The sequence below is a fragment of the Berghia stephanieae genome, chromosome 3 (assembly GCF_034508935.2).
Source record: "Berghia stephanieae isolate SIO BIC M18660-M18661 chromosome 3, UCSD_Bste_1.3, whole genome shotgun sequence".
NCBI lineage: Eukaryota > Metazoa > Mollusca > Gastropoda > Nudibranchia > Aeolidiidae > Berghia > Berghia stephanieae.
In genome coordinates this window covers 95038605-95052212 of record NC_088362.1, presented here as the reverse complement: position 1 = coordinate 95052212, position 13608 = coordinate 95038605, and the positions used below count along the sequence as shown (strand labels likewise).

Below are 13608 nucleotides of genomic sequence, written 5' to 3'. Positions count from 1 at the left end.
CGTCTTCCTTTCAATATCAATGGTGATGATGGTCAAATTTAATAGAATGAATAGAAAATCCAACCTAAATGCAATATTTATCCACTCCAAAGACAATACATACTACAATCTGAACTGTTATATTTTGTTTTGTTTGTTTTTTAAGGGTTTTACGGAGCTTGCAACACATTTAGGTCATATCAGCGCCAGTAAAAAGGAAGAAAATTGGATAGTTAAGACATTCTTGATGTACAATGAAAAGGGCTTGAAGAAAAAGTAAGACAAAGGGAATCAGTTCAAATAGGGAATAGATTTAAAATTCAAGAGCACACTATCAGTGTACTTAGTTTGAGATCACTTAAAAGTCTCAACCAGACACTAGCACAGGTCCCCACTAAGAGAAATACACTCAAATGTTTACAAATCATATGTTAAAAATAAAAAATAACAGTACATAACAGAGAGATGTTTTACAAGGAAAAACATATCATCTCCCAAAACTATAACTATACATTTGACTGTTTCTCTCCCAGTCAAGGACTCCGGACAGGGTCAGGACAAAACCAAGTAATCTCATTCCAAGACGACAGAAAGTAATTGGAAAACAGATACAGGGTGATAGAAGACATAGCAAGTACCTCCCTGCCCGCTATGGGAGGTCAGGATCCCCACCCAGGAAGTTATAACTGTGAGCCGCGTTTATGGACTTGTATTCTTATTTATAGCATCATGCATGGTGCACTACTCGATGGATGATAAGTGTAATATTCTTATTGATGATGAATATCCATTTAAGCAAAACAAAGATCAGTAAAGTCTTTAATCATTGTTATTCCCTTCATTCGCATATTTTGATTACAATTACAACAATCCTATTCTTTCAATGATAAAACCGATATGGTTTTGATTTCTCCCAAGTAAGACCTCGAGGTGTTCAAAACTGGATTTGCTGGCCTGACATAATTATTTTAGTAGTGGAGAGTATTAGTTGTTTGTGAGGGGGGGAGGTAGATAATCCTATTCTTCAAACAGAGGAGAACAGTCGTTTGTATCGAAATATCAAGGTGGCTGGATGTTATTTGGCTCATCATGTACAATAATTGCTCCCATACCCCACCCTCACCACATTGTTGCCTCATGTACTGGGCGACGAGGAAAAGATGCAAGCGTCTGTATTGACGCAGCCATCTTGTAAATAGCAACGCAGGAGAGTTGACGAAAAGCAGCAAATGCTAGAAATTATGATGAAAAGCAGTAAATGCCAAATATGTAATTTTTTAAAAGTTGGAAATTGAATTTTATTGTTTATGTGGAAAATATAGGGCGGCACAAAGCAACTTGGCTCAGTAGACCAACCTCCAGTGTGACTCGTACATAATTGTTACAGGACCTAGAAAGAAAAAAACAACAACTCTGGTTACACATGATCTTTCCCAGTCTGACAAAGGATCCCAAATAGGCCCTTGGTGATAAAAGATTAGTTCCATTACAGAACATAAATAGAAAACATGGAATAGGACCATATGTGACCCTTCGCCTCAAAATGGTATTAAGTCGGGATGGTTAAGATGTTGAAAATTGAATTTATAGCCAAAAATATCAGTCTTGTTTTGAGTTTGTATGTTTTATTGAGGAGAATGGATACCATATTTTAGGGTGCTAATGCCAACAATATATATTTTTGACCAGTTTAACATTAAATTCGGCTTTTAAGCATCTGGTTCGTTCTGACATAATACCGTTTTGAGACGGTGGGCCACATATATAAAAGAAGATATAAAGAGAGGTTTTCATAGTTTTGAATATTTTAATCACAATATTTACAGCATTCAAATGTCATGGCAGCGCCTGGGACTAGAGTTTTGACCCGGTCCTTTTTGTCTAGGAGTAGGAGTCGTCCACATTGGTATTGAGTTGAGGACTCGCTCAGCTTACAAGGATAAGTAGGATCAGAGTAAGTAATAGCTATGACACTAAAAAGCACTACAGAGTCATCAAGCTAATCAATGAAAAGAAATAAAATATCTTAAGTTAATGATAACACAAAAGCGCACAAAATAAATGAAAAATCACAAATGTTGGAATTAAAATATCATATAAATAAATCAATTAAAAAAAATACTAACAAATGAGCTTTTATATTTTTAATATGAAAATCTACAAATAGTTTACACTTTATACAACAAATTTATTTCTAAAACAAACTAAATGCAATTTTTTACAATGTATGTACAGTGCAAGCAACCCCTAGATAATGACACCACCTGGAACCAGAAAAGTATGTTGTTATCCAGGGTGTCGTTATTCCAGGGTTTTCAAGATGGCAGAAAAAGGGGGTGGTGAGACACGTGAATGCATAGCACTGCAATGCACAGACCAGTGTCTGAGATGTCCCAACAACATTAGAATGTGTATTTCTCATGCTGCTTACAAAGGATACACCAGTTACCTTTTCACTCTCCAATGTGTACTATCAATGTATACCTCCCACCAAATCCAAGTATCAGTAACACACTTTATAGTCACCTGGAACAACTACAAAAGACGTCTAACTTCTACGTCATGGCACAAGACCGAAGGGCTAGAGCTCAGGTGGTCGCTGGTTCGGATAAGTAAGTAAGTAAGTAAGCACTATCAGTGTTTTGATGTAAATAGTGCTCGAACGCCATTTAACAAAACTAAGAATAAATCAAGAACATCAAGTGCCAATATGATAATACTGGTGACAGAAAGGCATACATATAGTTTTTTTTATTTTAATTAAAATCTATGCATTACAGCTGACAAATTTGAATATTGAAATTTTTATTCAAGTGCACCAAAATTTACCAGCACTTAAAATTAGTAGATCCACATTTTGCAATATCAAAAACATAAAAAAGAGGCTCTGTATTAACCACAATAATATCAAATTTGGACTGATGTTAAGAAAAACAACTAATTTTTCAAATGAAAATAATAAAGTGAAAGAGGCTTTTATTGTTTACTCCGCTAATCCAACGTGTTAAAGAACCATAAATACCCATAATTGCCCCCATGGACCAGCATATCCTGATATCAGTTAACCTCCGCTGACCTCGGACCGGTTAGCTAAAGGAGAAGGTTAATGGACCCTTCAGAGTTTCATCCACTGTTAAACTTCTTTTGCTGTGGGTCCATATGAACTACCACTGATTCTACGTAGCATAGTAAACATGTTTTCTGATTGGTCGAAAACAAAGCTATCTCATTGGGAGAAGAAAAAAAAAAAGGCTTTTTTTTATTGGTTAAGAAAACAAGATGACCATGGTTGGTCGGGTATCAAACATTGGCATCAACTGCCAATTATTGTTATAACGATGTCGCTAAACAGGGGTTTTACTAAAATGTATGTCACTAATTTTGGGGATTTTATTACTTATAGCATATAGCAAAAAAGTCGGGACCAGAGGTCAATATCGCTATCCAGGGTTTGTCGTTATTTAGGGGTGTCGCTATCTCGAGGTTGCACTGCATAGTTTGTTTGTTTGTTGCTTTAGGTCTCTTCCAACACAATTGAGGTTATATGAGAGACCGCTGGAACAAAAAAACAAGCAATCTAACAAAAATAGTACAAATGTAAATCAAAATCATAACCTAAAGTTATCATAAGCTAAATTATAAATAACCAAGAACAAACAGGCAGAAGATTTACAGAAAAAAAAATATCCCCTGTCAAAAATACAATCACAAACCAAAGAAGCAGGATAGGCTAGTAAAGAGAAGAAGAAACGACATCACTATCGGATCGTATACCCATGCGAACATCATAGGTATATGATTCAAGGGTGATGCTCCCATCCAACCACCCGCTGCACTGCATATAATTGCAAGAAATTTTCAAAATATATCGAAAGATCATGATGCTTGAACATGTTAATTTGGTTTGGTTTCTTAAACAACAATAACAGAAAATATTGGGGGAAAAAAGGCTGTCTGTGTATAATATGATAGCATTTGTTTTTAGCTCTTCATTTCCATACTGTAGAATATAACATTGCTGTGCATAATCTATAAATAATGACAAGCAATAGAATTTACAATCAAAATTTTACACCAATAAAAAAAAAAATGATCTCTTTTTTTCAAAAGAAAAAGATAAATAAATAAAATGAAAAGAACATACTGCACAATTAAATAGCTACTCTCATTCTGATCTGTGAGTTAAAAGCTTGAAAAAACCTGTAAAAAAATGAATGAATGAATGTGGTACGTTTTATTCTCCGATTCTCATTCGTGAGAAATTGTTTCTTTGGAGAGTAATTGCAGATCTAACATTGACCTGACTCAGTAACAAGTGAGTTCCATAAAATAACAAGAGCACATAGCAAGTTTAACTGGATCTATATACATTAGGTGTATTATTCTAAATAATCAAAATCAGACGGTATTCCAAATTGCTTATCAATGATGCTCTCCTCAAAGCAGAATTTATTCTTTACCCAGGACTTGATAGAGAAAATGTTATCTGTGAAAATCAGTAAAAGAGAAAAATAACTGAAGATTTCTTTACCATACTTTAATCTATATCAATATTTTAAATGGCAACAGAGTCTGCAATATGATTAGCAATATTCCATCAATGAGCTATGCTTGGAACACAATAAATATTTCCATAATGTCATTACATCCATAGTAACGAAATCTACGAATTAGGATTGTGGTGAGAAATTCCATTACAGGATTTGGTTGTTCACCTTCCTGCTAAAATAGATTATCATTTGCAACAGAATAACATTGCCTCAGTCAAATTTTCTTTGCTGTTTTCTCTTTGTTGAGAACTTTAATGACGCTTGCAACACACACTAACTCACTCAACCCTAGAGCTTTTTCCTGCTTTTCAAATTGGAAAAAAATGCATTAAAAATGAGCATGTGCATGGATAGTTTTATTCAACTATCATTAACATGCAAAAACTAAAAAATCATTACTACGCCTATAATTTGTATCCGAAAAATGAAATAAATAGGCATGGGGTTAAAGTAACCTGGGGTAAACTACGGATATAGTCGGTGTTAGGGTTGAGTGAGTTAAGCATGAAGATAAGGAAGGCAATAAGTTTGGAGAAAAATAAGGAAAAGAAGAAGAGGACAAACTAAATATACTTTTGTGTCTAGTCTGAGACAAAAATCACTGTCTCACAGTGGATCTTTGCAAAAAGGAGAATATATTGTGTTACTAACAATATCACTTACATATATAAGATAAATCAGCATACAATATGAGATCCATACATAATATAATTAATATAATTTGACAGAAACATAAGACTAAGAAATACAGATGATTTATGACGAAAAGAAACAAAATATCTTTCATTAAAAAATGCATAATGACATGCTGTGAATGAACCCAGGATTTTCTACCACCCTTTGTGTACAAAAGTACATCTCGAAATCAATTAATTTTAATAGTTGTGTCCAATGGGAGCTGGTCATTTTAATTTTGTATTGAGTTAGAGTTTGGCAAAGAAGAAAGAAAAAATAAAAGCAAGAACTATTATACACTGGAGTACGGTTTCCTGGAACAAGGATTCCTCAAAATCATTTGAAGATCCAGAATTTTTTCCTACAATTTTAGATATTCAAACCACCTTGATATTCCAAGGGTCAGACAACGTCTTATGGCAAAAGATCTTTCAGATATTCTGCTGCTGTGCTTTGGAATGAACTTCCCGGAAAGGCACATCAGGAAAATTTCAAATTTTTATGTGTTCAAAAATCATATCCTCTCATGGAATGGCCAGCCATGCAAATGTAATATTTGTAATTAATCTAACCGTTAATATTATAATATAATAAGATATATATATATATATATATATATATATATATATATATATTATTATATAATATATTATATATATATAATATTATGTTACTTTTCTTTGTGTGTCATGATTGGAATCTTGATGAGGGAATGTTTTTAAGGGAAAATGTATTACTATGTATTTTTATGCACTATGTGTTAAAACCTATGTCGGTCAAAGGCTTCTACTTCTATTAGCCTGAACACATAATCTATGAAACTTTTTTAAAATGCCGACAATAAATAAATATTTGAATTGAATTGAATTGAATTATTACTATTTGGACGTGCTCGAACTGCAGTTTCCTCAAACTGTCTTGTCCCGAAGTGTTTGAGGAAACACTGCTCCAGTGTATCTCAGTAAAAGACATTTATAGAAAATTTGATGCTGCCTTAGCATATGAACAGTCAAATCAACACAACTATTCTCATGTAACCACGTGCTACTAAATAAAACAATATCAGTATTGTTACAGTAACATGAAAATGCACACACACACAAACACACAAATAGACAAACATACGTACACACACACACACACACACAGAAACTTACCAGTCCATCTATTGGCAGATTCCTTTGCTTCAGCCGCCTGACTTTCCAAAACTTTCAAATATTCCGGATCCGATTCTCGAAATAATTCCAGCTCAGCCTCAATCCTAGTTTTCTCGGCCTGCTTCTTATTCAGTTCATCAATTGTCTCTGTTCTTTCCTCCTGGAACAAATTTTTTTTAAACATGACATCAAAAACTTTTAAGTTTTTGCTCATTGAAAATTATTACAGTGCAACCTCTGGATAACTACACCCCCTGGATAGCAACATTGACCTCTGGTCCCGATTTTTTTGCAATATAAAAACCCCAAACTAGTGACATATATTTGAGTAAAACCCCTGGTTAGCGACATCTTTATAACAATAATTGGCAGTTGATTCCCGAAAATCATCATCTTGTACTCTTAACCAATAAAAAACGCCTATTTTTCCCCTCCCAATGAGATAGCTTTCTTACCAACCAATCAGAAAACATGTTTACAACATTGCGTGGAATCAGCGCTTGTTCATATGGAACAACAGCAAAAGTTTAGCAGTGGATAGAATTCTCAAGGGTCCATTAAGCTTCTATGTTAGCTCCAACATATCTGAGGTCAGTGGAGATTAACTGATATCAAGCAATGCCGTGCCCAATGGGGGTAATTATGGATATTTTTACAGCCTTATAGTATGTTGGAATGGCGGGGAAAACAATAACAGCCTCTTTCTCTTTATTAATTTCATTTGAAAAATCAGTTGTTTCTCTGAACAGCAGTCCAAATTCGATCTTATTGTGGTTAAAACATACTTGTGTTATTTTTTGTTGTTGTTTTAGTTGTTTTGCTTTTGGTGGGTTTTTTTTTTTGTTTTCTTTTGTTTTCCTTTTTTTTTTATTACTATTTATAGTGTCACAAGATGTAGATCTACTAATTATTAACTACCTGTAAATTTTGATGCACTTAAAAAGTTCAGTATTCAAAACTCATCAGTATGGATTTGAATTTATTTAAAATCAAAAACTAGATCTGTGCATTTGTGTTCTTGTCAGTACTATCAAATTGGCCCTTGATTTAAAAAAAAATATTTTTAGTTTTATTAAATGACATTCAAGCCCTGTTTATGATGACCAAAACAATGACAATATACACTGGAGAGTGAAAGTGTAACTGGTATACCCTTTGTAAACATGAGAAATACACATTCTAATGTTGTTGAGACGTGTCATCTCTCAGACACTGGTCCGTGCATCGCACTTTTAATTTTTATTCATAGGTCTCACCCCACCCCCCCTTTTCTGCCATCTTGAAAACTCCGGAAAAACAACACTCCTGGATAATGACATAACTTTCTGGTCCCGGGCGATGTCGTTATCCAGAGGTTGCACTGTATGACATGATAGAAAATGAAAACAACCCCATCGTAGCAATTGACGATCTTTTATTTTCACGCAAACCCTGTGATAACAGACATCAAAATCTATCGATTACTATTTCCTCAAGCATATAAAAGTTTGGTGTCAAAAATTTTCCATGACAAATATTTTAAGTTGGTAGCATTTATACTATTTAAACTTTTAAAACTAATGATATCAATTAGAATATCCTAAAAAAATAATGGATGAATAAAAGAAAAATTTTTCTATTAAATTGATATTTTCTTACACATTCTTCTTTGCCTTCCATTGATTTCTGTAATGATTCGGATAATTTTTCTTTCTTGGCCTCCAATTCCCTTACTTTATTTTCCAAGTCATCGATTTTTCTTTTACGCTGTTCACAACAAAACAATGAAACAAAATAAAATAAGTGTTTAAAATAAGAAATTTATAAAAGTTAGTATTAATAATAACAATGACAATAATAATAATAATAATTTTTATAATATAATAATAATAATAATAAAAATAATAATAATAATAATAATAATAATAATAATAATAATAATAATAATAATAATAATAATAATAATAATAATAATAATAATAATAATAATTATTATTATTATTATTAAGCTACACATCCCCGAAAGAAGGAATTTTTGCTATATATAATCGCTCAGCTTAGTCGCTACACCTCGATTCCATCTTATTTGGAGAAAAAATATCTAAAAATTACATTTAAAAAGAAGAGATTCGATCGATTGGTTACAATGGACAACACTATACCCAACAGCCGTTAACTGACATCTCTGGAGCTACTGGACTCCGTTCAGCCACACAAATGACAATGTGTGGATAATGAAGGTGAGGATGGGTCATCAGAATGTGACACACCACCCATGACAAACACTGAAAAATTTGACATGGTGGACAAACTACGCCGCTTCATCCAAGAAGAATGCTTGACAGATGATCCACCAACATTGACGAGATTGGAGACAAGGGTTTGTAAACAGCTTGGACACAATAGAAAACAATCACAGTTTCCTGATTGCTATTCTTACAAAGAATAATGTCACATTTTGTTACCTATCTAGAATATGACAATCCCAAGCCCGTAGACAAGGAAGGTCCTACATAATGGCACATGAAAGCTGGTGCTTAGATGCTATTTTTAGCTTCTCCGCTTAATCAATAAGTAGTCCTTCTTCAAGACTTTTCTCTCTCTCTCTCTCTCTCTCTCTCTCTCTCTCTCTCTCTCTCTCTCTCTCTCTTTCTCTATCTTTCTCTTATATATATATATATATATATATATATATATATATATATATATATATGGTGGGGGGGGGGGGGGGGGAGGCTGTGGAATTAGAAAGTAAAATACCTTTCAAATGACAGATTTGGGTACATGCTTCTCTGAAAACTTTAGAAAATGTGATGAAAAATAGAATATTCTGTGAATACTTTGAACTCTCTTTTAGCAGGTCTGCTAAACATCTATCTTTCCATCTAGCTGACTTGTAACTTGCTCAATATTAAATTCCCATATTCGATCATTATTGAATTGTGATAAAATATCTATGCAATATTTACTAACATTTTGACTTGCTTTACTCGGGAAAGACCAATAATAAATTGAAGTGCCAATTTTCTCTGAATCGACCATGCAATCATCGACCAAACTTGTGACCACCTCCTTCACCGACATCGGAGTGATTCCTTTCTCTTTTGGCAGAGCTTTTTCCAAATCCTTTAACTGGAAAAAGTCTTTCTGAAGTGATATAAAAAGGAAAACGTATCAAAGCAATGATTTGTCTGACTTATTCCTCGTGGCTCCTTAAGAAGCAATGACTTAAAAGTAAATAGTTCAAAATGAATAACAAACTCAGGAGCCAATGAAAAGTCCCTATTTTTTAATAATGTGTGTAAATCATGTGTGCTGTTGTCACAAATATAAAGAACATACGATTGTGTGTGTGTGTGTGTGTGTGTGTGTGTGTGTGTGTGCGTATGTGTGAGAGAGAGAGAGAGAGAGAGAGAGGGAGAGAAAGAAAGAGAGAGAGGGATAGAGAGAGAGAGAGAGAGAGAGAGAGAGAGAGAGAGAGAGAGAAGAGAGGAAAGGCAGATGGACAGACAGACAGACAAAGATGGAATGGGATTGTTATCAATCAATAAACACATCAATTTGGAAACAATCACAAAAGTAAAAGAAAAAAAAAGAAAAAAAAAAAAAAAGAAAGAAATAAATAAAATAAGAATATTTTTAAAAAGACGACCACACTTTTTCAGATAGTTGTACTTTCATTTGTATCTAACTGATAGTCATTGAAAATAAACACTTGAAATAAAATGCGATTTCATAGACTGCATTATTACCCTTGAGATTTCAGTCATAAATCAAATCTCTGACAAATTGAAAGCTTGTATTCACTGAATCCTACTAGCAGTTCCCATGACGTCATTGTTATTGGGGTGCTCTGCATAAACAGAACATATGGTAACTACATCATATAGATAGAGCATAAAATATACATTTCTATCAAAATCAATTTGATGTTCAGCTGGCTGAAGTTATTATCTATAAAAGTATTCAATAAAATGAATTTAACAGCTTCAAGATGTTACGTATTTTGCTCCATTCTGAATCCATCATTTCCATTCTACAGAGGGTTACATTCCACATAAAAGCTTGTTCCAGAATGTTTTGGTGATCAGCAGGCCATTTATTTGACAGAATCCTTTTATAGCTTTTCCCCACTCGTGTTGTGGATTTCCTGTGACCAGCAGGCATGACCCTGGATCATCTCAATTTATCGCTTTGCCTACGACACCACTCAGGCGGTATGTTCATTTTTGTGGGGGATCATGACTAATAGTCATCCATGTATTTGATGAATGCCACTCACTAATGATAACAAATACCTTTTCATAGAAATAGTCCATGGCTCTTGATCGCTTCTCCTCTAGACTTAATCCTTTCTTTTTAGACTGAAATAGGATTGCATGAAAAATAAATAAATATATATATGTACTTTATTCATTATTTATATATTAAATTACTAATTTCTACAAACTCACTCCTAAGGAATACACAAATTTACTTGACAAAAATATACAAGCAGAGTACAAGAAACAAACACCATCTTCAAAACCTGACATTACAGCAGAGGACAAAAGCATCACCGAAAACCTACAGCTAAACGACAAGAATAGACACCACAGCAAAATCCAACGCCTTCATCACTATCAAAGACCATATATTGAACTTTCGTAACAAAGTCCAATGCGTCTCATAATCCTATGCAAATCACAATATATAATATATATTGCTTGTTTGTTGGTTTTTGTCCTGATTTTATTTGGACATCTTGTTATGTGTTAGAAAAAGTGTTTCCTTTAGACCAAAGTTACTTTGACTTGTGCTCCTTTTGAAGAGTTCTAACTCTTTTCTTTTTAATTGAACTTTCAATTGTCTACGATTTGTCCTCTTCAAATAAAGTGGGTTTAGACTGCTAATTATTAGTTACTATAACCGTTGTTTTTACATTGCATCAATTTTGTGTAATTATTGATAACTAAAATAAAAACGAAAACAATTTTTCAAAATAAAATATAAAAAAACTGTCGGGAATTCAGATTGAGTCTGAATAATAGGTTGATTGTACATGCATATTGAAATTTTAGTCGAATAGCCACGGGAGACTATTCAGACTCGAGTCCGAATAGCTCCAGCCTTATAACTTATACTTATGCTATTGTTATGTCACTTAATCCAACTATAAAACTTGACACCTTCTGAGTCAGCTTATTGATAAGCGGAAGCGGGAGGCGTTCCGAACGCTCCTACATCCCCAGTATTCTTTTCTTTAAAATAATGTTCTAGTAGGCAGTTTAGTGAGCAGCAGCAGTGGCAGTCAAATTTTGACCCAACTCGCCCATAGGAAAGTTGTGACTGGAAATTGCCGTTCGCGTTTTGGGGGGTTCAATTAAAGATGCATAACTTCGTTATAAAGAGGAATATCGCAGATATTTTGGTATCATTATTTTCGTCTTTCAATTTCCTTTTAAATGGTACCAATTGAGGAAAAATCCATTAATAATTCCAGAAGTTATATGAAGTTAAAATTTGGCAATTTTCAAATGCATTTATTTTTTTATTTACCGCGTGTGTTTTTAAAATTTAAACGCTTGTTTTTAGAATAGCATCTAAACTTTATTCATGCCAAATTTCAGGGCTCTATATCGATGCGCAGACACCTTTTAACTCTGCGCCGAAATGCCTTGTTTACATTATCTTCTCATCATGGCTGCCGCGCGATATCGATATTCATATCGATATTTTAAATTTAGTTATGTATTATGTTAAATTTAGTCCATAATATTTTCAGTACTACTATTTACTATGTTTTTATTTTGAATACATACGTTCCAACTTTATTTATAGGCATTTTATAGTTTTTGTTTTAAAAGTTCGTATATTTCTTCTCTTTGTGAAATTCGATATTAATAATATCGATATTTTAAAATTACCAATTGCTTTAATTTTATTTTATTTTACTTTGCCATCAAGTCATCAAGTTTCTTTCCCATATGTTTAGGTATGTTTATCATTTGTATCCATATTTTAAAGGCCTTAGCCTTAATAATTATTATGGTAAGAAGTTCTATTTGTTTTGACACCCCCATACATTGAGAGAGAAGGGGGGGGGGGATAAAATTATATTAATTGTCAGTTCAAATGATGTAATAGCAATAAACCCAAAGTGGTTTAGCAGAATTTTTTAAAGTATTAAAAGCCAGAACTTTCCTTCTAATCATAATAGGGAATCTGTTTCAATTTATTTGAACTTTTTCAATCTACCATTTTATTTATATGCAATTAAATTGCCATAGGTAAAAATAAACTCATTATGTCATTACACAACATGTTTATATCTTTTCATTTAAATACCCTCAAGCCCTTTTTTATTCTCTATGTATTAATTAAAAGAGGGTAATTATTTGCAATTGTTTCAGTGAGATATTGGGGATAAATCCAAAAGTGATAGAGCAAATTCTTTTTTACGTCTAGCCGCGTTTTTGATTATGTAACATTTGCGTCATATTATGTAATAATGTGTTAATTTGAAATGTTTATCTTCCTCTTTATTAATGTAAATGCATTGTCCTCGATAAGACGAACATTTTGGTATACAATATATGATAAGAACTCCATATTGACTGTTTTAACCATTTTTTATTAACATCACGCGTTTTCGGTCACAACTTTGCAATGGTAATTTTGGGGTAAAAATGGTCTAAAATTTCAGACTTTGAACTGCCGTAACTCCATTTCTAATCAAGATAGAAACAAAATTCAAACTGTTTTGTATCTGTGTTGCCAGCTCTTTCATATGACATTGGTTTCAAGTGTGTGAGGTACATTTAGAATTTCTATTAAACTCCCTAGTTCTAGTAGGGGGCTTGGGAGGGGTGAGACTTTAAAAAAATAATTTTTCTCCCTCACCAAACCCCCTACTAGAGCATTATAAAAAAAAAGAATACTGGGGATGTGTAGGAGCTTTCGGAAGGTCTCCCCTATACGATGACTTTGACTATGAATATGAATGGGCGACGGACGGGAATCTAGACTTCTCTTCCTATCATACATACAATGTTAGATGGACATCTATGTGCGCTAGTTTTTAATCGTATTCATAAGGCTTGAACAATTAATTTACCATTGTACAAGGGGGGAAAATGGAATGGCATTCAATAACTGCCAGTAATTTTTATCCTCTTGGGAGATATGAATGTTTCTGTGACTGACTGAAAGAAGTTGGGATTCCAAGTTCCAAGAAGAAGTTGAGTTACCCGGCAAAGAAGTGACTAACTACGAAGGTTGAGTAACTA

The 13608-nt window shown here is 33.4% G+C and overlaps 1 protein-coding gene across 2 annotated transcripts; it reads right to left on the bottom strand.

Annotated features, from left to right (window-relative positions):
• Positions 1–1252: 1252 nt before the first annotated feature.
• LOC144968894 (meiotic nuclear division protein 1 homolog) lies at positions 1253–13582 on the bottom strand. Of its 2 annotated transcripts, none has more exons than XM_078907719.1 (6): positions 13437–13582; positions 10639–10704; positions 9314–9487; positions 8000–8107; positions 6362–6521; positions 1253–4465 (listed from the first exon to the last, which is right to left on the bottom strand). In XM_078907719.1, exons 1-6 carry the CDS (start codon positions 13437–13439, stop codon positions 4359–4361), a joined length of 618 nt encoding a protein of 205 aa, XP_078763845.1. In that variant the 5' UTR covers positions 13440–13582; the 3' UTR covers positions 1253–4358. The 2 variants fall into 2 exon arrangements, with proteins under 2 accessions (XP_078763845.1, XP_078763846.1); XM_078907720.1 differs by having other exon boundaries at positions 1253–1369; positions 13437–13565.
• Between the last annotated feature and the right edge of the window lie 26 nt (positions 13583–13608).